This window comes from Poecilia reticulata, linkage group LG1 (genome assembly GCF_000633615.1).
Source record: "Poecilia reticulata strain Guanapo linkage group LG1, Guppy_female_1.0+MT, whole genome shotgun sequence".
NCBI lineage: Eukaryota > Metazoa > Chordata > Actinopteri > Cyprinodontiformes > Poeciliidae > Poecilia > Poecilia reticulata.
In genome coordinates, this window is record NC_024331.1 from 20,502,687 (window position 1) to 20,529,568 (window position 26,882).

General features: G+C 36.6%; 1 protein-coding gene across 3 annotated transcripts in view; it reads left to right on the forward strand.

Moving 5' to 3' along the window:
* The first annotated feature begins 703 nt into the window (after positions 1-703).
* The window catches only part of ctnna2 (catenin (cadherin-associated protein), alpha 2), a 323,748-nt gene continuing 297,569 nt past the window's right edge, over positions 704-26,882 (forward strand). Inside the window, exons 1-2 of one of the 3 annotated variants that reach the window (XM_008413718.2) lie at positions 704-1,078; positions 18,123-18,229. In XM_008413718.2, coding sequence (XP_008411940.1) covers positions 18,128-18,229 — 102 coding nt within the window. In that variant the 5' untranslated portion in view covers positions 704-1,078; positions 18,123-18,127. Of the gene's footprint in view, positions 1,079-17,206; positions 17,293-18,122; positions 18,230-26,882 lie in introns of those variants that run through there. The other 2 variants (XM_008413693.2, XM_008413702.2) reach the window with 2 other exon arrangements.

Below are 26,882 nucleotides of genomic sequence, written 5' to 3' on the forward strand. Positions count from 1 at the left end.
ACATCCGAAAGTTTTTTTCCAGATGCATCCCATGTGGGTGGGGTGGGGTGGGGTCTTTAATTAGCAATTTAATGCAACTCAAAATAGTAAATTAAATAGAAAACTGACAACATTTTATTTTACAAGTAACAAACTATGTCTACATTGAGATTAAATTATGTTACAGAACAGTGCACTAAGCAGCTTTGAACAGGGAGATTGAGAACAAACAATAAACACAAAAATACAAACTGGAAATTTTTTTGTATTACTTCTGACATCAATTTTCTCTCTGTGATCAAAAAACCATATTCATTGCTGATGTGGTGTCATATGAGTGTCTCTCATTGTAAATATCAAAATATCAAATGTGAACCTAATAACTTTCAGTTAGTTTTCATCAGTTACGTATGTCATAATCATCAAAATAAAATAAAAAAACTTTTGAAAAACATGCAGTGAATCTATATAATCCCAGAATTTCACTTTTCGATCTGAATTACTGAAATGAACTTTTTGATGACGTTCTTCTTTATTTTGAATCTTCATATATTCCTGCATGAAAGCGGAGTAATAAATTACTGCATTAGTTTAACACCATCCACGGAAAGAATGGATCTTCACTTCTGTAATGTGGCAAATAAAAAAAAAAATAATAAAAAAAAAAATTCTGCTCACTCTACAGAGTACGCATGCGTCAACGACAGAAAGAGCCGCTCCTGATTTGCCAATGCTGGAGACGAGCAGACGGGCCACTATTTTGCAAAGCTCGCCGTTACTAGCGCATCTTCGTCCGCACCTGCCTGCATCGTTGTTGCGGTAGGAGCGCTGGGAGGGGGTCATTATTTTGCAGCAACCGTGGGAGGAGGAGAGGCATTTCCGACACACCGACAGAAGCGTGTAAACCTCAGATTCAGCACCACAAGATTAAGGAGAGCGTCCGGACCGAGCCGATTGTTACTCTCCGGGGAGGTTAACGGATCAGGAGGACGCCGTTTTTCTTTGGGAGTGCACTCAGTGAGACCAGGCGTTGCTGCTGCTGCTGCTGCTGCTGCACAGTTTGTGGACCTGCTACAGGAGTTATCTTTAACGGTAAAAGGTGCGTGTATAGCTGGTAGAGAAGGCTTGTGAGCTGAAAGATTTATTTTGCTAGCAGCCTGTAGCCTTCCACTCACTGCACCACCTGACGACCGGAGACGTGCAGCTAACATTAGCTTAGGCGAGGTCCGGCTGTTTCATTCAGCATTGTAACCACAGCTTACCATCTTGCCTACTTAAGATGTAGCTGCATGGAAAGTCTGCATATTGAATATTTCCGCTACAGGGTGGCACGACCTTTGTTTATTGAGCTGGACTAGTCCCGTTAGCTGCAAATCTCAGTGTTTTCTCACTCCGGAGCGCTGCTATCCAGTGAGCCCCGGTGCTGAAAGCTTGTCGGGCAAAGACGAGCCAGGCGGCTAGGCTAGTGTTGCAGCTAAGCTAACGGGCACCGGGCACTTCTGATTCTGAATCCGCGTCCGCACACTTGCTTTCGGGGATGTTTAATTATTCACCATCAGTTTCCTAATTAGCGCCCAACGTGTTAACTGAAGAGCAGTTGGTGCGTGTACTTGTCCTCGTCTAGTTCTCTTTTTAGTCTAATTTCATTGTCCGGAAATGTCTTTGTTTAGAGACTGTTTGGAGTTCATCGCTTCATTTCTGCAGTAGTTATTGGAAAAGTTATTTTAATCTACAGCGTGTGTTTCTGGTTTAGCCATTGTGTCATCTTCCTTGAGTCGAGGATGCGAAGTAGCAAAGTGGTGCTACATGCCTCACCCTTACTTTAGAGCGGAGTCTCAATGAGCGCTTTTAGCTCGGACAAACAACACGATGAAGAAAGCTGCGAGCTTTGGCATGTGTATGAGTGGATTTAAGTATTCACATAAAGTGCCAGTGTAGTACTTTTGCCTCCCTTATATGCTGTAGCGCAAATGATAATTTCTGCGGAGCTGCATGTTGTTCAGCAGTTCAAAATTCTCTTTCAGTGTGATAAACTGATTTAAATCACTTCAGTGCAGTCAGCGTGGTGGACTCAACGATTGTACAGTACAGTTACAGTAGAAGTCAGACCCAGTGTAGTCTGCCACATTCCCTTCAGTGTAACTGGAGATCCAGGATCCCATGGGCTTGTAGAGGTTGCACAGCTCAATTTAGCATCTGAGCTCATGATAGTCAGAAAGGCATGCACTCCCTCTCTGTCACTGCTTGTCTGCGTCTCTTTCTGCTTGTCTTCTCTGTTGCTCGCTATGGTGGTTATTCTGTTCAACATAAGTGAACACACTACAGTTGACACATAAAAAATATATATATTGTTATGCTTAAAATCATTCATAGACTTGTCAGACTTCAGATTTGTTTTATTCATCCAACCAGAAAGTTTGTTTCTGACTGAGAATGATACAGGCATTTCACTAAAGGTAATGAATGAGCATAAAATAAGTATTTATTTTTTATTTTTTTTACAAAGAATACATTTGAAAATTTGTACCCTTCTCAACAATCGGTGGATGAGACTTTAATTCAATTATACAACAAGACTTCACAACAAATCTTGTTTTTAGGTACAATACAAAAAGCCAAAACAAAACAAACATGCTACTGACGGCTAACAGGAAATTTATTTCTAATCATTTTGGCACAAGGACTTGTTTACATTAAAAGGAAAGACATCATGCCAGATGTTTGAGAATAGCATTTTGTAAAAGACTTACTAATTTAAAACAACAACAAAATGTATACTGATCAGATTTTCTAAACTGTCTTTAGCATCTCATTTTAGCAAATACTTGCATGGGTAACATTACTAAAACTAGTGTCCTTGTGTATTACTGAAAGAATATGTGAGGTTCCACAGGAAAACCAGGACTAGAAACATAGACAAGATAAAAAACACAAATGTCTGAGAAAATAGTCTATTTCTTTGTTGTTGTTTTTTTGCAAAACACACTACTAGTTGAAACGATGAAGAAACCACTGCATGCTTGGAAAGATGTTTCAGGGGTTTTAAAATGGCAAACTAAGTAAATCAGGCTGTGAGAGAAACTCATTGTGACCAGGTGGATGAACAGTGGCGTACGTCGTGCTGACTAACCGCATCTAGTAGCTGTAACACTTAAAATATTTATTTATTTAGCATGTTCTGACATGTCCTAGAAATGAATTACCTGTGAAATGGCTTATTTCATCTTTGTGCTTAATCTGCTTGCATTTTTAAACACTTTATTTCTATTCTAATATTTAGCTTCAGCTATAGTGTCCACATTACAGAGTAGTGTTGTTGGTGTGACCTGGTGGCACTTACCCATAGTGGCGTCACCAATCTGAAAAGGATCAAATTATTTATTTTCCGACTGGCTGGTCCCCTGTCAAGCTGAAAATTGACCTATTCCCGTCACTGGGCAATTGTTTTAAATTGAACTCTGAGCATTTTACCGTTTTCAAAGTGGCTTAATTAGATTGAAGAAACATTTTAATATTTGTCAACATGACTGTCTGTTTTATCATAAAGCCCATTTCAAAGACTAAAATGCTGACTAACTAAAATGGAAAAAAACTAAGAAACATATCACTACGACAGTAAAATAAGAGCTAACTCTTTTTCAATAAAAACAATCTAAAATCTAACATTTTAAAAACCTACCTCAATACAACAGTGTCTTATCAGGGTATCAAACTCAACAAGTAAGCAGAAATAAAAACGGGTTTTCAGGAGTTTCTTGAAACTGTCTTGATATTTATTTTAGTTAACAATTTGTGCATCCCAGAATATGTCCTTTACTTGATAATGATGGGAGGCAGACAAGGGAGAAGCTGTGCTTTCCGGCTGCCAAGCTTGGACAGACTCTCTCCCGCCCTTTGGGAAATAGTTGCATATGTTTATCACTGTCTAACCATCTGCCGGAGACCTTAATTTATACAATACTTTTTGATTCACTGTTTAGAATACAATATATATTATTTTTTTTACTGTACATTGTAAGTGCTGAATTGTGTTGCTACACAGAAGGGTTACCAATTGCTAAACCTCCAAACATATTTTGCTAATATTTGTTAGATGTTTGGCATCTGTTAGTACTTCATGCTTCAAAATGAGATTGTAAAATAGCCATTCTCAAATTAAAATGAAAAGAAAATTGCTCTCTCAGACACAGTTCTAACAGTTACAAGACAATTTATCCTTCATTGAAGAAAATCATCGTTTTTGAAGACACAGTTCAGCTGGTATGCTGTTATTGCAAGACCTGACGGTCATCTTTACGCAATCATCTAAATGTTCTGAATCAGCTACTGCATGTGATTTGAGGTAGACGGTCCGTTTCTTTCAGTCAGTTTCAAGGAAAGGACACAATTTATGAGCGAGACTATGCAATCAATGACAGCCAGGAGTGTTTTGTGTTTCCTGTCTCCTGGGAGAGCGAGTGTTATTGACAGACTACCATAAACCCCCCTGTTGTTAAATAGAAGCATGGCTCTGAGGTAGCCATGGTTTCCCCTCCAACTGGAACAGAATTGCTTGTGCTGTTAGCCTCTACTTTTTACTCACTTGTGCACATGTGCCTTAATAGTTTTTTAGGAGAGATGAGGCAATAAAGGCAACACCGACACAATCAAACTGCATTATCTTGACAGCATACGCTGAGTCAGTGTGGCAAAGACTACTTATTGTATGTTTTTAACATGATATAATATGTTGTAATTGTGTTGTTGAATGGCATGTGATGTGGGAATATGCTTAATTAACTGGATTTTTATTCCATCTATATACCCACACTTGATTGTTGAAAGACAAAAATATATTGTGTAATGATGAACAATTAAGTAGATGAGCCAGCAGTGCTTTAAAATATACTGTCAGCAGCAGCATGGGGAAGCAAGAACGAATGAGCTTGCTCTCATCAATTTCTTATTATATGCATTTTCCATACACCAGAACTGCACCCACAGTACCCATTGAAAGGTCCATGAACATTAATGTCTTTATACCAACTGATACTTTCTGCATCATTATGACCGACTAGAAGGAAAAATCAATTCATCCATCCAGCCTCGGTTACCCATGTCTGTCATCCTTCTTAGGGATGCATGATATGAGGAAACATGCAATATGTAACATGAGAGAATGTTGGTTTGATATAACAATTGAATAAAAAATAAAAACATATAACTTGGTCTTATTAAAAAGCTGCTTCTGGTTGATAGTTGCTGTTTTGAGATTTGATCAACTCACATGTTACGTAATGAATTTTCTACCCATTTACCTTCTAAAGCTTTTTATTCTTCATTGAAGAACAAGTGCTGCTAAATATATTACTGATGTAAAGAGTCTGAATGTATGTTATCCTTTTTGGAGTTTCCAATTGAGTTGTTTGATCAAATGTCAAACATGGATCTTCTTCTTATAGTTACATTTTTATTGTACTTCGGAATGCTATGAAAACTTTGCTTTGAGCCAAGGAAGGCTATGTGGAAAGAGTTTAACTAGGGCACAGTGAATGTGAAGTTGACCTTATATATGCGAGACCAAGCAATCCTGTTCCAGGATCAAAAACACTTTGATTTTGTTATGCTAATCTGCTATGCTATGAATTTAGTTGTTGTCACAAATCTTGTTTATACTGTATTTATTCTGGTCAATTGGTTTCGAGAGTTGTAGTCATGGCTGATTAGGCTTTCTGCTGAAGCATTCATCTCAAAACAGCTTTCTGTAATGTCAAACCTAAAATAAATCAGATAAACTTTTTATTTGCTGTGGAAGGCCAGCCTTTTTTTATATACATTCTGCTACGCTTCACAAATTCTTTAGCTTGATTTATTCATGTGAATTCATTTGGAAAATTTATGAAAGGGTAGAATCTGTGACCAATGTTTATGCTCAAACAGACAGACAGGAAGGAAGGAAAGAAAGAAGGCAAAAAAAACAAAAAACATCAGCTATCAATTTTTTATTAGTCAATCTTTCTAAGACAAATAAGTGTGCCCCTGGTATTTTGAGATTTTGTTTGTAACTTTTTCAAAGATAGTTTTATTTTCTTGTCTTAAAACTATCTTTGAAAAATCAAAAAATATGTTTAAAATTCATGGGATAATCCCTTTTCATCCAGTTTGCAAGAAATATTTACTCTTGGTTCAGTGGGTGCTGTTTGTGACCTCAGCCATGTATCTTCTACTGTTCTGCTTCAATTTTACATTGTGCTCTTTTATTAAATAATCTGCCTAAAGTAAATGCTACTATTATTCCCCATGACAAATGGTTATGCACTGCATAATATGGTATTTGTACATTCACATTCACTTTATCATGGCTATGTGGAGGACAGTTTTACAGAGCACAACCTGTACTCTAGTTAAATTGGTCTATACAGAAAGGCTGTTTGTGTTTAACTTTATTCCTCTTTGTAGTACATGCTCATCTCTCTGAACTCGACAACAGCTCAGCAGCAGTTTTAAGGATATTTTCCTAGCTACCCTAACTGCTACAAACTCCTACAAAATTGCTTCTTGTCCTGGTTGGTTTCACTATTGATGAGTATAGTTACAAATAAGAAAAATCTTAGTTCTTTAACTTAATAATCTTACAATTGTGTCAGATATTTTGTCATAAAGTTAGAATTATTTATGGCAAGGTTAGAGTACTTTAATAAAGTTTGGGTTAAAGTAACTTGGAGTATACTCTAGGAACACCATCATTAATCATTTTTGACTGCACACAAACTATTATTTTTAAGTGTTAAAATGTGACATTTTTACCATAATTGTTGTAAATTCGATTTTACAATGTCATGACAAATCTAACTACATCTAATAAATCTAATACAGTGGGGTTTAGTTACCTTTGTGTTGTATGTGTGAGGCATTTAGAGAGCAGTCACAGTTCAATAATAAGAACCGTTAGTAATTCACAAGCACATCACCCTCCTTCATTTCCATTATGTTTTTTTTCCAGCTATTCAGGATCAATCAACCATGTTGGCAGTGGGAAGTTATTAAAGATCATTTCTTACAGCTCAGTAGAAAAGTTTTGTATGTCTGCCAGATGATGATGTCAGTATGTGTCTTTAAATATAATTTATGTAAATGGCGTTACCCTACTCTACTTTTTTTGATGTAACTTTTGTGTTTCAGAAGTCTTGCTTCTCTCAGGCTTTTACGTCTCTTAGGATTGACCAGCTCCTCCTCCACACATTGTGTGACTTGTCTTGGTAAATTAACTTCTGTTGTTAGGCAACAGCCTGACTTCTCTTTTACCTTGGAAAATTTGAATGCTAACCGTTGAAGTAAATCAAGATGATACAGCTGTTGCTTGCTGTAACAGCTTGCAGTGGGTGAGATTAAGCAGACAACCTCTTTTCTTAAAAAGAAAAGAAAAAAAAAAAGCACCTTTTATCAGCTGTTTGTTTGGATCTGAGGCAGATAGTTCCAGGCTTTTATTAAGATAATCACACTGAGGCGACAAATAAGATCAGAGTCACTTTCTCAAGCAAGCAACATCTCAGTTCAGTTTGGATTTTATTTGTGTTGCACGGATAGGTGTTGTTTGAGACAATGACAATTTTTGACTCTTGTAAGGTAGTAAAATATAAATATTAGAAAAGCATCCTCAGACTTTTGTAGATGATTTCCAGTTATTTGTGCAAGGATTTTACCTACCAATATCAAATTTAACTTTTAACAACAAGGGCTACTAAAATCTGTTTTGTCTACATCTAAATTTTCCATTTCCAAATCCCGCATCTTCAAAAATACACAGAGGTTGAAAGGTCAAAAGGAAAAAGCAGAGCGAGCAGTATGATAAATTCACCGGTCAAAAAAAAGACCGGTGTTCTGACTATCAGTGCTACCTTGTCAGATTTTCCTACCATAGCACAGATAGATGGCTATGTCTGTCTGTCAGTGCTGCACGTCCAAAACTGCTACTGTCATGTTTACAAACAGAAAACTATAGCGGGTTGTGCTAATGTTAAATTGGATAACATTATTTGTGGACTGAGGTGGAAACAAGGAGTTATGCTTAGCCTAGCATTGGAACAATTTATAGACAAGACGAAACCACCAGAAGATCACTTCCTTCATCGAGTGAAAACACTTAGTGACTGTGGCTCTGTGGGTGTAGTAGCTAACCAGTAATCAGAAAGTTGCAGGTTTGATTCCAACATCCTCCTGTCACATGTCAATGTGCTCGTGGGCAAAGCACTTAACCTCGAGTTGCCTACTGATCTGTGTATCGCACGAATGGATGTGAGCGAAAGCGCTTTGAATGGTCAGTATGACTAGAAAAGTGTTCATGTAGAATGTCTCTCTTTCTTCCACCGACTTTGATAAATCAAACTCTGTTTTACACACAAGACATTTCCGAACTTAAGATGTGCTTATTTCACTGACAAATAGCTGTGGAACAGTGGTGTGTTTAAAGGCAGGACAAATTCTGTGGTCTGCGGATCACCAGTCAAGCTGGTGATGGTCACAGTAGGTTAGTTTTGGACCAGCAATTTGTGCAGTTTCTATTATTAAATCGTTAACTGTGCATGTATCCTTATTTTACTGATTTTCATGAAAGTACTTTAGTAATTTTTTTTTGTTGGCATATTTTTTGCCTTTGTAGCGGATTCAGTGTGGAGAACATTGAAATCTTACTTCAATGTAAGAAAATAAAACACTAAATAACAGAATTAAAGGTCAATAAAGAAACTAGATAGCTTTTGCAAAAAGCTACACTTTAAAATAATTTGAGACCACCAAATATGATTTACTGCAAAATTTGAGACGCTATTAATTTCTTACACTTAGTCTTGGTAGAACCTTGGAGTAACTAGCCGTTTTGGTGCAGAACCCTGTGTAAAAAGTTTGGCTTAGATTAAGCCGTGGCTTACAAGATTTGAATCCTTTTTGCGAATAATGACTTAGACCTTAAAATGTGGAACATTCATCCCTGTAGCAAGAACCTAAAAGTTTCACAAGGATAAGCTCCTATGACCCATTTTCATTAAACTGTTTCTGCGTTCTGGTCTTATTAACCAAATGAAATATCCTTGACTGTTACTTCGTAAACAAAATTTTAATGTCTGTAAAAGTAATGTCGACATGAACCCAAGAAGTGTTTTTCCTCTTAATCTGTATTGATCCCCATTTCAAAAACTAAACGGTGCTTCACTTCAATTTCAGAACATATTTTAATTTGTGACAGCATTTGTTGGTTTCTAAAAAAAGAAATTCTGTTACTTTGATCACTTAAATGCTTATGAAAAGTAGATATCATAAGCATAAATTTGATCACTCCTGGTCATGCTTTTTGAAAAGTCCTGCATGTAATGGAGCAGATACTCATGAGTTACCATGTCAATGGAATGATTTTTTTGTTTATATCTTGCAAGATATACGATGATATAATACTTAGTGTCACTCAAAGCAACTGAATGCAGTTTGATATTGGATTGGAATAGTTTTTCTTAGTTACTTCATTTCATTGTACCAAAGTCATAAACAAATCCCATATGATGTAGGATTAGAGATGAGCACTCACAACTGACCTATTTATAGGAGACCTCTGTTGCAAATTAATCCCAAACACTAAACATTAACTGAACTGTGGTGTGATTTAGACAAGTAAAACACGCAAGCTCTAAAATACAAGCATATTGAGACGCATTACACTTGCTATGCAGATTTAGAGTGATGACACCAACAACCCAAACTCTGGTCTAATAGTGACATTGTTAGGCATTCTCACATAAAGTAAAATGGAACATATTCAGTAATTCAGCATTGATTTTGGTTTAACAAGTGGTAATACTTCACCTCTAGAACATGCAAAACAACAAGACATTATTTCAAATATAGAAATTATATAGAAAGGGTACATTTTTATACTTTCCAAATTTGGTGGTCACCATGAAATTAAGAAAAATACAATCATGTTAATCCAACTGCCATCTCAATTGAGTCTTGCATATTTCATGTATTTTAATATAGTTCTTCCTTGAATAGCAGTACATTGCATTACTGCAATATCAGTTCCCAAAACATATTGGCTGCTTTGTTAATTTCAGTTTTCATGCTTTACTTTTACCAGATTTTTTATTAGACTCTCACAATTTGGCTCTAGAGAGCAGTGATTGCTGACACACTGGGGTTTGACATCTGCTTTTAGAGATACCCCCCCCTGCTCCATGCAAGGATGTGTGTTTAACTCTGCTCTGAATTTGGGTCAGTGTGGACACTTTCATATAATAGCAAATGTCAGGGATTGTGCTTACAAAGCTAGTTGGATATGCAGAGAAAAAGAAGAACCGTGGTTTGGTTCATGCAATAAGCAGTTTATACTGTGGCTAGAATGATCAAATTAAATAAATAAAAATAAAACTTACCTGTACTAAAACCAGCAACTAATGTTGCCATCAATGTATTTTTTATACATTTGTTTTTACAGTATAATAGTAATTTCTTGTTTAAATGTTTTGCTGTCATTATGTTTATCTTAGGAGTAAATGTAACTGTTAAAAAATATTTTATGTTTAGTGTACTGTATCAAATACATTTTAAAGATTTCAGTTTTTGAAAAATGCTTCTATTTTTCAAATAGAAAAATCTGATCTTTGAGGTCTGACCTGATTTGTAATTTGTGGTTTCAAGTATATTTGTATAGCACATCTCAGCAGCAAGGCAATTCAACGTATCTTACGCAATGAAAACATGAAAACATCACAAACACATCATACATTGAACAGTTGTGAAACTAGTAACAGACATTGCATTTTGTCAAGTGTCAGCGTTAAAATCATTAGTACACATCAAAATGTTGGTCAATCTTCCATTTGTTTATAGTTCAAAAGCAACTCTAAACAGCTGGGTTTTTAGTCTTGATTTAAAGGATCTCAGTGTTTTACACAGCCCTCTAGGAGACGGGCATTTTTTGTTTTGCGTATTGTGTTACCTCGCAATAGGTTTTGCGTTTAGGTTTTGCGTTCTTTTGCAATAATGTACTAATCAGTTAATACAATCAATCAATCAAATTGTATTTGTACAGCACATTTCAGCAGCAAAGCATTTCAAAGAGCTTCACATAATTAAAATAAAAACAGCATGTGATAAGAGAGGGAAAAAAATTTTAAGAAAGCATTAAAACGGAAACGGTGAGAAAGAAAAATAAAAATAAATTAAAAAGTAAAGATAAAAACACAGCATAATTGAATACTGTAAGGCATTATGCCATTATGGTGGCCATTGTACTTTCTGCTATTATATAAGGTTTTCATAAGGTTTTTCCATCTCGTGAAATATCTCAAGTTTTATATCTTTTTCTTTATGATAGAAATGCACCACAACCCTGTGATATAAACGGAAACTTTGCATAAGTAGGAACTTTATATGTGTATACAGTGGGGCAAAAAAGTATTTAGTCAGCCACCAATTGTGCAAGTTCTCCCACTTAAAAAGAAGAGAGAGGCCTATAATTTTCATCATAGATATACCTCAACTATGAGAGACAAAAGGAGAAAAAAAAAATCCAGAAAATCACGTTTTCAGATTTTTAAAGAATTTATTGGCAATATATGGTGGAAAATAAGTATTTGGTCAGCTACAAACAAGCAAGATTTCAGGCTCTCACAGCCGTGTAACTTCTTCTGTAAGAGGCTCCTCTGTCCTCCACTTGTTACCTGTATTAATGGCACCTATTTGAACTCGTTATCAGTATAAAACACACCTGTCCACAACCTCAAACAGTCACACTCTAAACTCCACCATGGCCAAAACTAGAGAGCTGTCAAAGGACACCCAAAACAAAATTATAAACCTGCACCAGGCTGGGAAGACTGAATCTGCAATAGGTAAACAGCTTGGTGTAAAGAAATCAACTGTGGGATCAATTATTAGAAAATGGATCACTTACAAGACCACTGATAATCTCCCTCGATCTGGGGCTCCACGCAAGATCACACCCCGTGGGGTCAAAATGATCACAAGAACGGTGAGCAAAAATCCAGAACCACATATGGGAACCTAGTGAATGACCTGCAGAGAGCTGGGACCAAAGTAACAAAGGCTACCATCAGTAACGCACTACGCCGCCAGGGACTCAAACCTGCAGTGCCAGACGTGTCCCCCTGCTTAAGTCAGTACATGTCAAGGCCCGTCTCAAGTTTGCTAGAGAGCATTTGGATGATCCAGAAGATGACTGGGAGAATATCACATGGTCAGATGAAACCAAAGTAGAACTTTTTGGTCAAAACTCTACTTGTCGTGTTTGGAGGAGAATGAATGCTGAGTTGCATCCAAAGAACACCATGCCTACTGTGAAGCATGGGGGTGGAAACATCATGCTTTAGGGCTGTTTTTCTGCCAAGGGACTAGGACGACTAATCCGTGTAAAGGAAAGAATGAATGGGGCCATGTATCATCACATTTTGAGTGAAAACCTTCCATCAACAAGGGCATTGAAGGTGAAACGTGGCTGGGTCTTTCAGCAGGACGATGATCCCAAACACACCACCCGGGTAACGAAGGAGTGGCTTCGTAAGAAGCATTTCAAGGTCCTGGAGTGGCCTAGCCAGTCTCCAGATGTCAACCCCATAAAAAATCTGTGGAGGGAGTTGAAAGTCTGTGTTGTCCGGCGACAGCCCCAGAACATCACAGCTCTAGAGAAGATCTGCATGGAGGAATGGGCCAAAATACCACCAACAGCGTGTGAAAACCTTGTGAAGACTTACAGAAAACGTTTGATCTCTGTCATTGCCAACAAAGGGTATATAACAAAGTATTGAGATGAACTTTTGTTATTGACCAAATACTTATTTTCCACCATATTTTGCAAATAAATTCTTTAAAAATCAGAAAATGTGATTTTCTGGATTTTTTTTCTCCTTTTGTCTCTCATAGTTGAGGTACATCTATGATGAAAATTACAGGCCTCTCTCATCTTTTTAAGTGGGAGAACTTGCACAATTGGTGGCTGACTAAATACTTTTTTGCCCTACTGTATATTTGAAATTTTAAATTGACATTTGTGGTTATATACAAAATAGACCAGCAAACATTACAATAAGCATATTGGGAGGTAATGCAAAAGTTTTGCGAGGTAACACAAAAGAAAAAAAAAATTCCCATGTCATCTAGAGTGCTCCGTAGTGTTTCACCCGTTTTCAGTTTTCTGGAAGTTTGTTCCAGAAGTGAGCTGCAGAAAAACTGAATGCTGCTTCTCTATGTTTGGTTCTGTTTGTGGGGATGCAGGGCAGACCAGATCCATAAGACCTGAGAGGCCTGGAAACCAGTCATTCAGTTTTAAGGAAACTGACTGACAGCATTATCAAACATATTTGGCTTATAATGCCTGCGACAGACTGGCGACCTGTCCAGAGTGTACCCCGCCTCTTGCTCGAAACATTTGCTGGAGATAGGCACTAGCACCGCTCCCGACCCCACTAGGGACAAGGGTGTACAGCAAATGGATGGATGGATGGTTTATAATACTGTGAAGCTGGAGCTTGAATAACCATCTGTTTTGTAGATACTTTAGTAATGGTGGAAAAGCAAGTCTTGGGAATAGGATAAACCATTGTGTCATATACGCTAAGCCTTGCGACACCTAATGAAGTCTAATAATGTAGTTAAATATGCCACCAGGGATTTAAAAATGCCACTACACACTAAATAAACATGACCAGGTGATTTATTAATTGAGTACATAGGACTACTGTTGCCTTTGTTGCAACACAGAAGCAACAGTTCTATGTTGCTTTGCGTTGTGCATGAACACAAGACAAAATAGATTTTAAGAAACAACCTTACTTTTTTATCACCAATTATTTTCGTTAAAGAGCTTGACTCAGCAAAGATTTTTGTTTTTTTTATTTATAAAGTGACTAATATGTTTGGACCCGTGTGGCAGTGATGCACATAGTGATCGAGCACCGACAAACAATTATTGCAAATCGACAAACTGCGCGGGGTGAACACCTGGCCAAATAAGGCAATCACTTCGCATCCACTAGCAGTTGTCTCTCTGCCATGTCATCAGCTTTAGCTTTTAGAAGAGCTGACACAAGCAGAACAGAACGTAATATTGTTTAATGGTCAATAAAAAACAAACAAAAAAAAACATTCAGGAGACCCTGCATCACCTGACAAATGAACCAACTTACTTAGGAAAGCAGCATGTGGCAAACTTGTTTTATATCCCATTATGACAACTCTGACATTGTTGCCAACCTTGCACCTTCATAACGAAATATGTCATTCAGTCAGCAGTGACGGAATGTAATATATGTGACACAGGGCCCGTGTCCAGCTTAGCACTGAAGGGAAATGAGAATCAATCAGGATTGCATAGGAATGTAATGGCATAATGCTTACATTACGTCATTGTAAGAAAATATGACTTGGCAAAATGACTGACTCAGGACAACAAATTGGCATGTGAAACTGAATAAATCAAGTTATAATTGAGAACATTTGCAATTATTTATTTTTAATTAACCCAGTATTTACGTCAGTAACAGATATGGGTATAAAAGGCATTGAAAGTCAATGCATTTAATCCAAGCAGTCTTGTGCAATATTGTCAATACTGAATTACGTATGTATTTATATATGTATGTATGTGTGTGTGGGTGGGGGGGATTGCGGGCTAGAGAGAAGTGATCACTTTGACTAATTTTGTATTGTTGTTTCCATGAAAGTTTTTCAATAAATATAAATAATTGTATTAATATTTTAAGTCTACATCGTCCCTTCCCAATCTGTATCCATATTCTAAGCTTTTGATTTTATATGTTGGTTGTAAGTAGCCTTGGATTGCGGGGAATAACTGGGGAAAAAATAAGGGTGGCACATGTTATGCTTTGACAATCTCCACTCTTCCAACTGTGTGTGTTTTCCTTGAAAAGTTCAGCTAAATATCAATTTTTGCAAGCAATTCTTGCACTTTGCAAAAATGTATTTCTTATGTGCATGCTTCCCTTATGATTAACAAGTCTGTTTATTGCATGTTGGGTACACTAAGTGTCTTACCTTTTGGTTTGACTATCTTTGTTTCCAGCTTTCTTCATCAATTATTGCTGTACCAGAAAACGTGAACACTCGATATATTTTATCTTGAATAGGCAGACATGATAAATGAACTGAGACAACTGAAGTACTTTTTGAGGCCAACACACAAAACAAGAAAGCTAATTAACAACACAACCACATTGTGATGAGCTTTCTCTGCCAAACTCAGCAGGCACAGTATCTGCAGGCTAGTGATGAATTGGGCATTAAAAGGTCTGCTTTGTAGCTCTAAAACAAATTGCTGAATAGCAACACCTAGTGAAACTCATGAAAATCTCCTTGTGTAAAAAAAAGAAAAAATTGCTTACTACAGATTTATCAGTTTTGTGTACTCGTCAAGTAACTTATGTTCCTGCTGAGCATGTCGGTGTTTGTTTTTAGACTATTTGAAGCAGATTGCATGTTGCAGATTAGATGACATTAATGATATATGGGAGATTAATGCATTAAAGAAACAACCAGAAGTGTTTTTGGTCAAATATTTTGATGTTGGCACGTATTGTTTTGTATGTATTTACATTTTTTCTTAGAATTTAGGATTACCATGCAATGTTTCATTAGATCCATGCTCCAATCTCCAATTTTTTAATCCTTGTATTTTGTAATTTTACAGACATGATGGCAAAATGCTGCTGATGAACTAAAATGTAATTTCAGATTTATTTCAGCTGAAATAAAATGTCAGCACTTCAGCACATGTAAATAAGATAAATTAGACTAATATAACATCTTTATATTTACTTGTCATATTTCCTCCCCCAAGATTCACTTTGAATTATTTATGCTTTTTAAGGAGTAAGAGAGAGTGATGCTTTTTTTTTTTGTTTTGCATTGTTAATAACACTGCATCTGGCGGTTGGTTCACTTGGTTTAAGCAACGGCCATAAGTGCACTGAGGCAAAAATAATCGCCATTAAACTGCTTGGCTTAATTTATGGCTGCAGACTGTACCAGTGCTGACCTTTTGTAATCCACACCTCAACTCACGCAGCTTATTGTAGTGACTCCTGAGAATGAGCAAAGCAAAAAAATAATAAATAAAATAGATATCAAACAGTATCACATTGTGAAAAATATTCAGAAATTGACACTATGGAAACTGTGTAACTTAAAACTTGTCTGAGTGATACTAAAAAAAAAAAAAAACTTTTAAAATGTTACATTGGTTCTGATTTCTTTTACACATTTTCTTACCACATGAAAATATTCAAGACGATGCTCTGTTGTGAACTCCTTAAGGTATGGATCAGATTTATCAGATTTCCTACTATACATCCACCCTAAACTGCTTTGAGTAGCATAAGCAGCCCCTGCCCCAGATATGTCATAGTTATTCACATTTTATTATCCCTTTTGCCTCACTTACATTGGCAGTACACTCGGTCAGTCCCAGCTGGCCCAATGCAACGCTGCCTTCTGCTGACACACACCGCACGCCACATGCCAGCTGTTTAGCCTCTGGAGTAAACTTATATAACATTTGCTAAATTTGAATTATTTTCAAACATCAGTATGGAAGAAAAGGCTCTGACAAGCTAAGAAGCTGATTTCTGAAATGCTGCTTAGTTGAAACCATTTCTAGTTTTGCTTTCACAGAAAATAGTTTTTGTTTTGGTATGGTACTTTGGTCAGATAAGTGTGTAGACCCCCCTCATTCCCCACACAAAAATGTTTTTTTCCCCCCTCCCTTTTCTCTGTTTTTCTGTACTGTTTTCAGTGAATGATCTCACTTTACAGACCCGCAGCAACTCTGTATTTTTTTTTTACCAACAAAGTTTTAAGTAATCAAAATGCTGCGCAGACTGTGAACAAATGTAGGCCAAAACTCTGCTGAATAGCAACTAGCTCAAAATGTTTACAAAGAGTAACATCTTTTCCTCCAGTTCAAGCTAAACTTAACAACTTAGGTAATTAAAATTTTGCAGAAAGTCATATCGTCATGCAAGAATTGACCTTGTAATGTGATTGCAGTTCCTAACAGTACGGGAACTGGTCAAGCATTTATGTGTGCTTTGCTGTTGTCCTCCTGGCTTGTTTGATGAATAGAATCAGGATTTGCTGAGTGTCACTCGACCCTCCTACCCCCAAATGTTGCTTCAATGAAAGTGATTCACATCACAATGCAGCTTTACAAAAGCAGCCACCAGTGTCACATGCAGACGAGCCAGCCTATGTCTGCCACAGCCAAATATTTCTGTGCATGCAAATGGAGCCAGTGGATTTAGAGGAACATATGTATGTAGTTTTACTTGTTTTTGTCGTCATTTCAGGACTTCACAGTTAATTTTTTGTTTTTTTAGGGGATTTTGTGTCATCTTGTAGCTTAGCTTGCTTTGTTTCTGTTTTGATAACTGACTAGCTAACATAACTGACTAACATAACATAACTGACTAACATAACTTCAAAGCAGTTTTCTATAGTCTGCTCTGTACTGAAGGCACCGACTTGACCTTTTACATAAAGGAATTGCTTTTCTGTTTGAAATATCCTTGTGGACCTACGAAAATAACATGTTAATCTATGTTAATGGTGTTCTGGAATTGTCAAAATAACCTCAATGTGCTGTGCTTTCGAAGACTGATGTGTGTCTACACCTCATTAATTCCTCGCAATTTATTTGGGATAAATGTTTTGTTTTACAAATGTTTATCATAAATGTTTTTGTGCAACCGCTTGTTGGTGGAGACAATGTTTTGTTTCCACCAATAAGTGTTCACATGCTGTGAATTTGGTTTTTAAATTGAAATTGGGTCAAAAATTATAATAAATGCAAATGGGTCGTAATATGAAAGCTTTGCAAAAATGATGAACTATTCAAAAAGTACAGATGGAATTTGAGCTTTTATTATGACTATTTGTCCTCACAGTTCCACAAAATTATTATATAATACATTGATATGCCAAAGTGTGTGCTGGTTTTCTGAGTGCCAGTCTACACAGCTCAACACTTGTAAATTTACAAATGTTATTATCATATTGCCTGTAAAGCACTTAAAACTGTCTAATATGTATTATAAATTGGCAACTTTTTTCCCTAACTATTTCTGTCCGTGTAATCCCAACAGAGACCATGACGACTGCCACTTCCCCTATTCTATTGAAATGGGACCCAAAGAGTCTTGAAATCCGCACCTTGACTGTGGAGCGGCTTCTGGAACCCTTGGTCACACAGGTAGAGGAAGAACACACTTGATATGTATGAAATAGAGTTCTGGCAAAATGAAACCGGTTCTTCCCAACTTGCTGAGGCACTGACAATAATGCGAGAATAATGTGTGGTAATAATGCGCAAAAGAATTTCACTTCAAACTGCAATTTGCATTTTTTCCATTTCTATTCTGAAATTAGGAAACTTTTTACACTTAAGAACAAGCAATACGTTCCTTAAAAAGGCATCTCCATTCAGTTTCCATCTCACTTTTCTTCCATAATTTCTCAGCCTTAACACAGTTTCTCCTTTAATTGACAGTGGTACTTTATGTACATATGGGGAATCATTGCTGGAGGACTGAAAAATAGAATCTACATCAACTCCCAAAAGTGAATTACGATAACATGAGGAGAATGTTTCCAAACACCATGACTTCTGTTGCATGTATTCGTAGTACTTGCTAAGCAATCTACTGGGTGCAACACACTTATCCAAAAAAAAAACAACTAATATTCAGTTTGTTACCAATTAAATTAGGTTTGAATACAGATGCCGCTGTGATGGCGGCATCTGTATGCCGTATGTGCCTCTTTTATGGTGCCTACCTCTCGCCCCTTGACGACCCCACAAAGATAAGGATGTTAGATCATGGATGCATACAAATGCTCTTCTATTTGAACAGTAGTCAAAATTTAATAATGATTAAGATAAAAAAGTGCATATTAATTTTACAGTCATTTGTCTTTTTTTTCTGGACTGATTCACTTTTTGTTATCCCCATAATATTTTCAATTAAAAAATATTACTAAGTGGAATCCATAGCCACAGCTACTCCATCTTTGCCACAGCTCATTAAGAGGTAAACAACCAACATTTACTGCAAGTTTTTATTTTGACCATTATAAAAGTTATCATTAAATAGATGGCAGTTTGAAGCCATTAAGCTGTTTCTAACTGTTCCTTTTGTTAATATGAATGCAGTTAATCATAGTTCAAATCACTCTTTTTTTTTTAACTGTATTTAATTTTAGTTTTCTGAAACACATTGTTTTATTGCCCTGACACTTTGAGATGCAGTATAAGAATTAACTTTTTTATGTATAAAAGCTAAATGGTGCACCCTATCCATATTTTATAGTGTGTATATTGTTTTTTGTGCACAAAGGATGTGCATTCAGTGACAACAGAACACAAAATTGTTTTTGAGAATTCCCTCAAATGTCCAACATTGAACTACTTTAGCACATAAATCTCAACCTCTTTGTTTCATAAAATAATAATGAATACATTTTGCACTGCAGGACATGATGTTTCCATCCTTGCCTGTGTCAGACACAATGCTGACAGTGCTGAGATTACTGAGTGTACCAGCAGCCTTCCCCAGTGGTCTGGTGTTCCTCGGTTGACTTCAAAGTGCTTTTTATTTTTAATCAAATCTCCTGTTTTCAAACTACTGCATGACCCCTGCAATGTTACCTAGAGATTTATCAACCCCTTCATCTGTTTAGCTTTCTTTGTTGCTCCATTTTGTAAAATAATGGGGTTTTTTATTATTTGAGAAAACAAATGTGCTTTTCAGTTTTTGTAAAAATTGTGCCTCTTTTAAATTTTGCAGATTTGTTTCTTATCATGTGGTTAGATGACCATGTTAGCTTATACGTTGTATGTTGTCATTTTACATACAGATTATCTGGTTTTACATGTGTGACTGTATGACAAAAACGGGACAAATCTCCCTCACTTTTAGATGCATGTATAACCTGCATGACTTTGATGGCATTGCATTACTTTCTTTTTGTAAGAAAATCATTATATAATCCTATTGCTTTGAGTTGCATTGATATCAAGTGTTTGAACACTGCTAAAATATGAAGAAAATGTAAGCCTGTCCCAAAAATTAAGCAGTCAGACAGCATATAAAAAAGAATTTAAATGGCTCTCACTTAGAGAGTTTCACTGTGCCTCTTTTATGGTGCCTTGAGTTAGCCACATCCGCTCTTTGTTCCTTTTGAGTGGTCATCAGACTGACAGGTAGCTAATTGCTTAATGTCAAGGGATGGGAAGCTGATGAGGTTTTTTTCAGCATGGCAATGCTTGACTGCCTTTACATCAAATTATGTGAATGTTGAAGAGCATTTTTCAAAAGAAAAAATTGTCACATTAATGTCTTGATTTTTATCCTTAGAAAAACTTTTGGTATCCACCGATTAATGATGAATGTTTTCAGAGAAGTCTGTTCTTTTCATTCTTGTGTATGTTTTCTATATACATGAAGACATGCATATTTTCTTAAAAGTGTGTTCTGGTAATGATATATTTGAAGTTCTTTTAAGATATTTAAAAATCTGATTTTATTTTATTTTTTTTTTACATCTGCGTTTTTCTAAAATGACACATTTTTTAACACAACCACATGGATAATTTGCAAATCAAACTGAAGCAGTTTACTTTTAGGATTTACAAAAATTTTGAACCGTATTTTTTATTTTTTATTTTTTTTGTGAACCAGGCACTGTGATTTTTTTCTAATCAGCTTGGATGATTGAGGATGTTTGGACAAAGAAAAGTCGGTTACTTCTGGAAGACAGACAATCAGGCTTCCCCTGACATTGGTTGAAATACCAGTCTTATTTATCATGACCAACTTTATCATAGACCAGCTAGTGAACCTAGCAGATATATTGCTAAAACGGAGGATCCGTCTTCATGGCTCTGTGTACAAAAAACCTGTCTGCAGATAGCATAAATATCTTTTATACTGCGGGCAATAGCAGCATTTCTTTAAAGGATTATATGAAAGCAGCCTTCAGGGGCAGGCAAAAAATAGCCACTGTGTATGGTTGTGGTCCCCAGCTCCTGTTTTGAGGGGTCTGTTGTGTAAAGCTTAGACATGTTCCTGGTCCAACCAAATCCATTTCAACAGTTATTTACCTTCAGCATGCCATTATGTTCAGTAGAAGCATGACAGTAGGCTTTAAGTACATGAGTTCAAGACTACTGATCTAAGGATTTTTTTTTCATTTGCTGCAAAAATCTTACTTCAATCATGTTATATAGACAGACCTCACATGCTTAATTGCATTTTACGTCAAGTTGATCCCTTAAACTTTAATGCTGCAGGATTCAGATATTAATTTCTTTATTAATTATTAAAATTCTTCCCATCAACAGACTTGGAGTGGCTGACTCTCCTGTAGGATGCTATTGGGAAGTTTGGCTCCGTCTTTGGAATAGTTCAGCAAATAAATATTTGCCACTTGGGGGCATTTATAGACTGTTAATGGAGCATTTGAATTAAAACTCAGAGGTAGATGGTGGGATGATCATCAATTACAGATTGTGACTTTTCAGCAGGGAGGTCCTGTATTTGGTCTTGTATCTTTCTGCATAATGTTTACCTGTTCTCCTCTTGCATGGGGGCTGCACTTTCTCCCAGAGTCCAGAAACATGATTGCTAGGTGACGTGACAAATCTAAAAATGCCCTTACATATGGGCGCAAGTCTGCAGATTTGTCCTGTGTGTTTGTGGGACCAGAGTGCACCCTGCCTCTTAGCCAATCACTGCTGGAGATGGGCATTAAAAAAACATCAGAAGTGTTATTTACAAATTTGGAAAAGTTTTATGAGGATTACAGCTGTTCAAACAACTTCCTTAAAAGTTAGTGTAAAAGTCTGAATGAGTGGTGTGAGAAAGTGTTTTCCCCCTCCTGTTTTCTAACTTTTTGGCATGTTTGTCCCACTTCAGTGTTTGTGTTTGGTTGTGTTGGAAAATGGGAAAAAAAAAAAATCAAATGGGGGCAAACCTTTTCAAACAACCGTACATCCGTTATGTTTTTCTCTTCTGAAAATGGGTTATGGGGTAACAGGTGATTTTATTTGGCTTTTCATAATGTTTACCCTTTCTATTGTGCTTTCAAAACCTCAAAAGGAGAAGTTCTGATCAGATGAGCAAGTCTACTCTTAGCTTCCCTTGAATGATACAATGCCTTATCCCATTTCTAAGACTTAACCCATGGAGGAAGTTTATGTCTCTTCAAACTTAGTCTTTCCAGAAAGCTTTCCTTAGCTATGGAAATTAATGTTATTTTTGAAAATGATGAAACAGGATACCAAAGTCCAATGTGACTTACTGGTAGAAGTACTGCTTTATTTTATAAACCATGACATATGAAAATGTTATATTCATTAAAAATGTCAAAAGCTTGCCTCGAATATTTTTTGCAATTTAAATTACTCATGTTCGTATGTCCATGTTTATATAAGAAACAAGTTGGGCCTGTGTTTTGTGATTACCCATCCTGATTTTAAACAGACTTTCTCTGCAGGACTCCTCGGCAGGAGCTATTAACAAGCAGAGAAAGCCAAACCACTCAGATTTGAATATTTAAAGGTATTTAGATATATTTAACTGCTTTGGTCTTGTTCTCGCACAAAAGCAACAGAGTACTTTTAGTTTCTTTATTACAATAGACCCATTTCATGTTTTGATTCTTTTTTTTCCCTAAAAGTTTACATGTTTCGATTTAAAACAAAGGCAAACAAAATGAACTTTTTAATCATCGTTTGTATATCAGAAATGGGGAAGCAGTGGTCCCAGTTGCTTTCTACCATTTGCACTCACAACAACCGAAAATATTACTTGCATTATAGTACCTCATCAAAGCAAGCAATGGATCTTTTCTCCCTTTAGACAGCAGATGTGATATTTGCCATACCATTTACTGTGAGCTTGTCAAAGTAAGACTAGAAAAAATCGGGCCTGTTTCAATTCCGTTGTCCTTTTGTGCTCTTTGGAGGCTGTGACTGAAATAGATTAACTGAAGAATTTATCACAACATGTATTATTTGTTGACTCCACAGTGTATAATAATGTAGTGGGAGGAAACCTGAAGGGTGGTGCTTGCTGTCAGCTCTGGATGTTTTAGCACTCTTTGTTTTTATGCCATCCAGAATTGGCTATGACTTGGTTGGCACCAGATGAACAGAGTTTCTAGTCATGGGGCTTAACATAAAGTGGGGTGGGGGTATGGTTGGTGAGGGGATTAAGGCCTCATGCTGCATCACTGTCATAATCCATTAAGCTAGTGGAAAGGAGTCGGCCCGGACCTCAAACAGTTTTTAGAGGCAGGGAAAGATGCTACACCTCTTGGTGAGTTCATTGAAACCATGGAAGAGTTACTCTCTGAGTTGGGTAATTTAGGATGAATTTTGGGTTATTTATTTATTTTTTCCATTCAGGCACCATTTAAGATGTGCTTAGCAAGTCAGGTTAAACCTAGGAATAACCTTAATGCAAGTATAATCCCATACTGTAGACATCTCAAGTAGAACAAGTAGGACAGAGACGAGTGAGAGGGTTGCATTCTGCTTGCTGAAGCTTCAGAGTTGTACAGATTTGTACTGTACTTATTTGCACACAACAAGTCAGAAAAGGCATTCTGACTGGTCTGCATCTATCCAGCTACATATAACAAACTGCTTGGCACCTTTGTATCAGAACCAGCATTCACTTCTGCAGTTTTGACTACAGTAGCGTAATTGTTCCTATTATGAGCCAAAAAGTCTTACACCAGTTTCTGGTCCACTATTGACACCATTCACAAGTGCAAAGTAATTTATAAAGATAATACTGTAGGCCTTAAAGTTCCCAAAAGGGTGAGCTATGGTTTACAGTATTTATGGACACCCACTCACACAAAATGCTTCAGTCATCTGCCTGTTTGTGCATAACTCTTAAATCTACTGTTATTTTTCATTGTGTATAGCACAATAAAGTGATGTAAAATTTTTAAAAGAATTCCAGACATCAAGGGTTCTGATTTTAAACAGGAGGTACCATGCAAAATTTACTTTTTTGAGGTCTAAATGTCCTGTACTTGTAAAGGACTTGTACTTGTATCTTGCTTTAGCTAGTCCAGAGGACCCTGCTTCAGACTACATTCAGTCATTCACCTTCTGATGCACACATCCACACACTGATGGTGGTAAACTGCTACACTGTGGCCATAGCTGCCCTGGGGCAGGGTACCATTCACAGCTGCCACCGGCCCCTTTTAACATACAGACAACAATTGTCATAAGAATGGTTGTATACCGCAACAGTGGACAACATAGAGAAGGGTAGGAAGTTCTTAAAGAGACGGAGGCCAATTTCAAGGAATCGGATAGGGTGGGAAGTAAAATTTCTTTGAAGTTGTTTTTGATGTGTACAGCATTTTCATAAAAACTGAAAGTGAGCCTTGATTGTGCTATAAAATGGACCTATGTGTCTGGAAAATACAGGATACCCCTCTAAAAGCACTACATGTTTTTTCCAAATAAGTTAGCTTGTTAAAGATTGTAGAAGATGGCGTCTTCAACTACAACCCAGTGGCTATTAGCAATTCTAACAGCTGTGGTTAGAATGCTTCATTACATGGGTCACTAACAGCCTGTCCAGTACTTTCAGGATGTTTGGATTTTCAAGCTACTGGCCTCTAGTCATTGTCGACAGATGGATGTCCTTTTTTTACTCGTCACAGAAAGGCTGGATGTTTTCCAAATCACTTTAATCTAAACTTGAAGGCTGAAGTAGGGTTAAGGAGGGGATGAAGTTGAACACATTTGGCTGTGTACACTATGCTTTCATTTTTATTGATCTTTTATGAACAATAAAGTTGAAGTAGGCAGGACTAATGAAAGTGTAGTTTTGGAAAACACGAAGACAGATCAATGAGAGGCAATGTTTTAGTTACTAACACATTTCATTTACTTTAGTTGAAATAACAGTTTTTACTGCTCCCCAGGATAAGTTTGCAAAATTTGCCTTCAAACTGTCATTGATTTTGAAATGTCAATGACGTAGAGATTTTTGAGATAATCTTCAAAACAAATACGTAGTGAGAAAAAACTTAAATCTGTAAGTGGTCTTACAACAAAGTCTTACAACAAATACTTTGTAGACTGTAAGAATAGCCAGCTGATTCTTAACAATGCTCTGTCAGCATCTGTCCCTTCATTTGTGCTCTGAGGTCAGTTCCGGATCTTGTGAAACACAGTTTCATCGGTCTTCGGGATGTTATCTTTTGACACTTTGTGATTTCAGCATATGGCTTCCCCAGGGTCTTGAACTGCTGCTATGCACAGATGCTGCTGTCCTGTTTTTTTTTTTTTTGCTTCTTCAAAATAGAGAAAACTTTACACAAGAAAAATAAAAAAAACATGACACAACTTATCCCTTTGGTTGCAGCAAAGAATAACAATCAAAATTTGAACCTAAGCTTCTTAAATTTATTAAGCAGTTAAATAAGTTTCTTTAAAAAAATACTTTTTTGATGCGGGCATATTGTAATATGTTCTTTGAGTGTACATATAAGATAATTGTATTTTAAATCTGTTTCATATGTATATATATAAATATATAAAAATAAGAGTTTCTGTCTTTTGTGTAACCTGTTCAGGGGATTATTCCAGTGCATTACCTCCACTGGAGAAATAATCCATTGCCTTGAGAATGTACTTTTCATGGCAAAGATTCTTTTTCTCATGCATATGCATGACCATTGCAAATCAAAAAATGAAAATAGGCATGTTTTCCAATACACCATGTATTGTCAGTAATTAGATATTGTTGCGCAATGTTTTTACTTTCCCTTATAAATGAATCAGCTCTACGCTTTGGTATTTTTGTTTTGTTAAATTTATTTCCAGCATTGGCTCTATGCTTTTTAAATTATGTTCATGGGGGTTTTCTCAGAAAATCTCCACCAGTGTGTACCACCAAGCTGAGATTTTCTCACATTGATATTTCTGCAATGCAGTATTTTTTGCCTCTTCATCTCCTAAAATCTATTCAGGTTTAACTAATCCACGGTTTGAACTTAAAAATATGTGTGTAGAGTTGCACCAAACAGGCTTTTTTGGTTGGTAGATTTTAATTTCAACAAGTTTGATTGATTTTCTGGTTATAACTCAAAGGAGAAGCAATCTGTCACAGCGTCTTTGATACAGGCAGCATATAAAGCCTCCAGCTTTATATCCAACATCTTATAAAGACATTACAATGTGCTCACTTATGCATCAAAGCATATTTTCCTAACCTTGGTCTATTTTTTGTATTGCATTTGATTGGAGAATGTTTAATTTAGTAAAGTAGAAAAGTATTGTAGTTACTTCTGATTGAAAAAGTGGTTAACTTGATAAAAAATTAATATAGCTTCTTTTTGCTGCCTATGTCTTTATTCTATGTTGTGTGCTTTTATGGTTGTTTCTGTACAGCGACCCATTTGGTGCCACTGATGGCATTACAGCCCCCAGATTGTAAAAACATGTTTTGTCCCATCTTCCAGCAGCTTCTCTTTTGGCTTTGTGCCACTGAACTTTTCCATATAATTCTCACTGCACTTGTAGTGTAAAATATCATTGTTAGCTGGTGTGGCCAGTTAACTTAATAAAGAAATTAATCTACTGTACAGGACTAACTGTATGGACGAGGTCGAATATCCCAAGAGTTTTGCATGAACACTTGTGATTATGCACATGCATGCAAACCTTCCTTTCTTATCATTAGCCGCTAAAACATCACTTATCCATTGAAAACGGGTATCGGAGTGCTGAAGGCAGAAAATTGAATGGCTACGCTTTGCCATAGGGATTTATGACTTACTGGTGAGCCCACTGGTCAGTACACCATGGA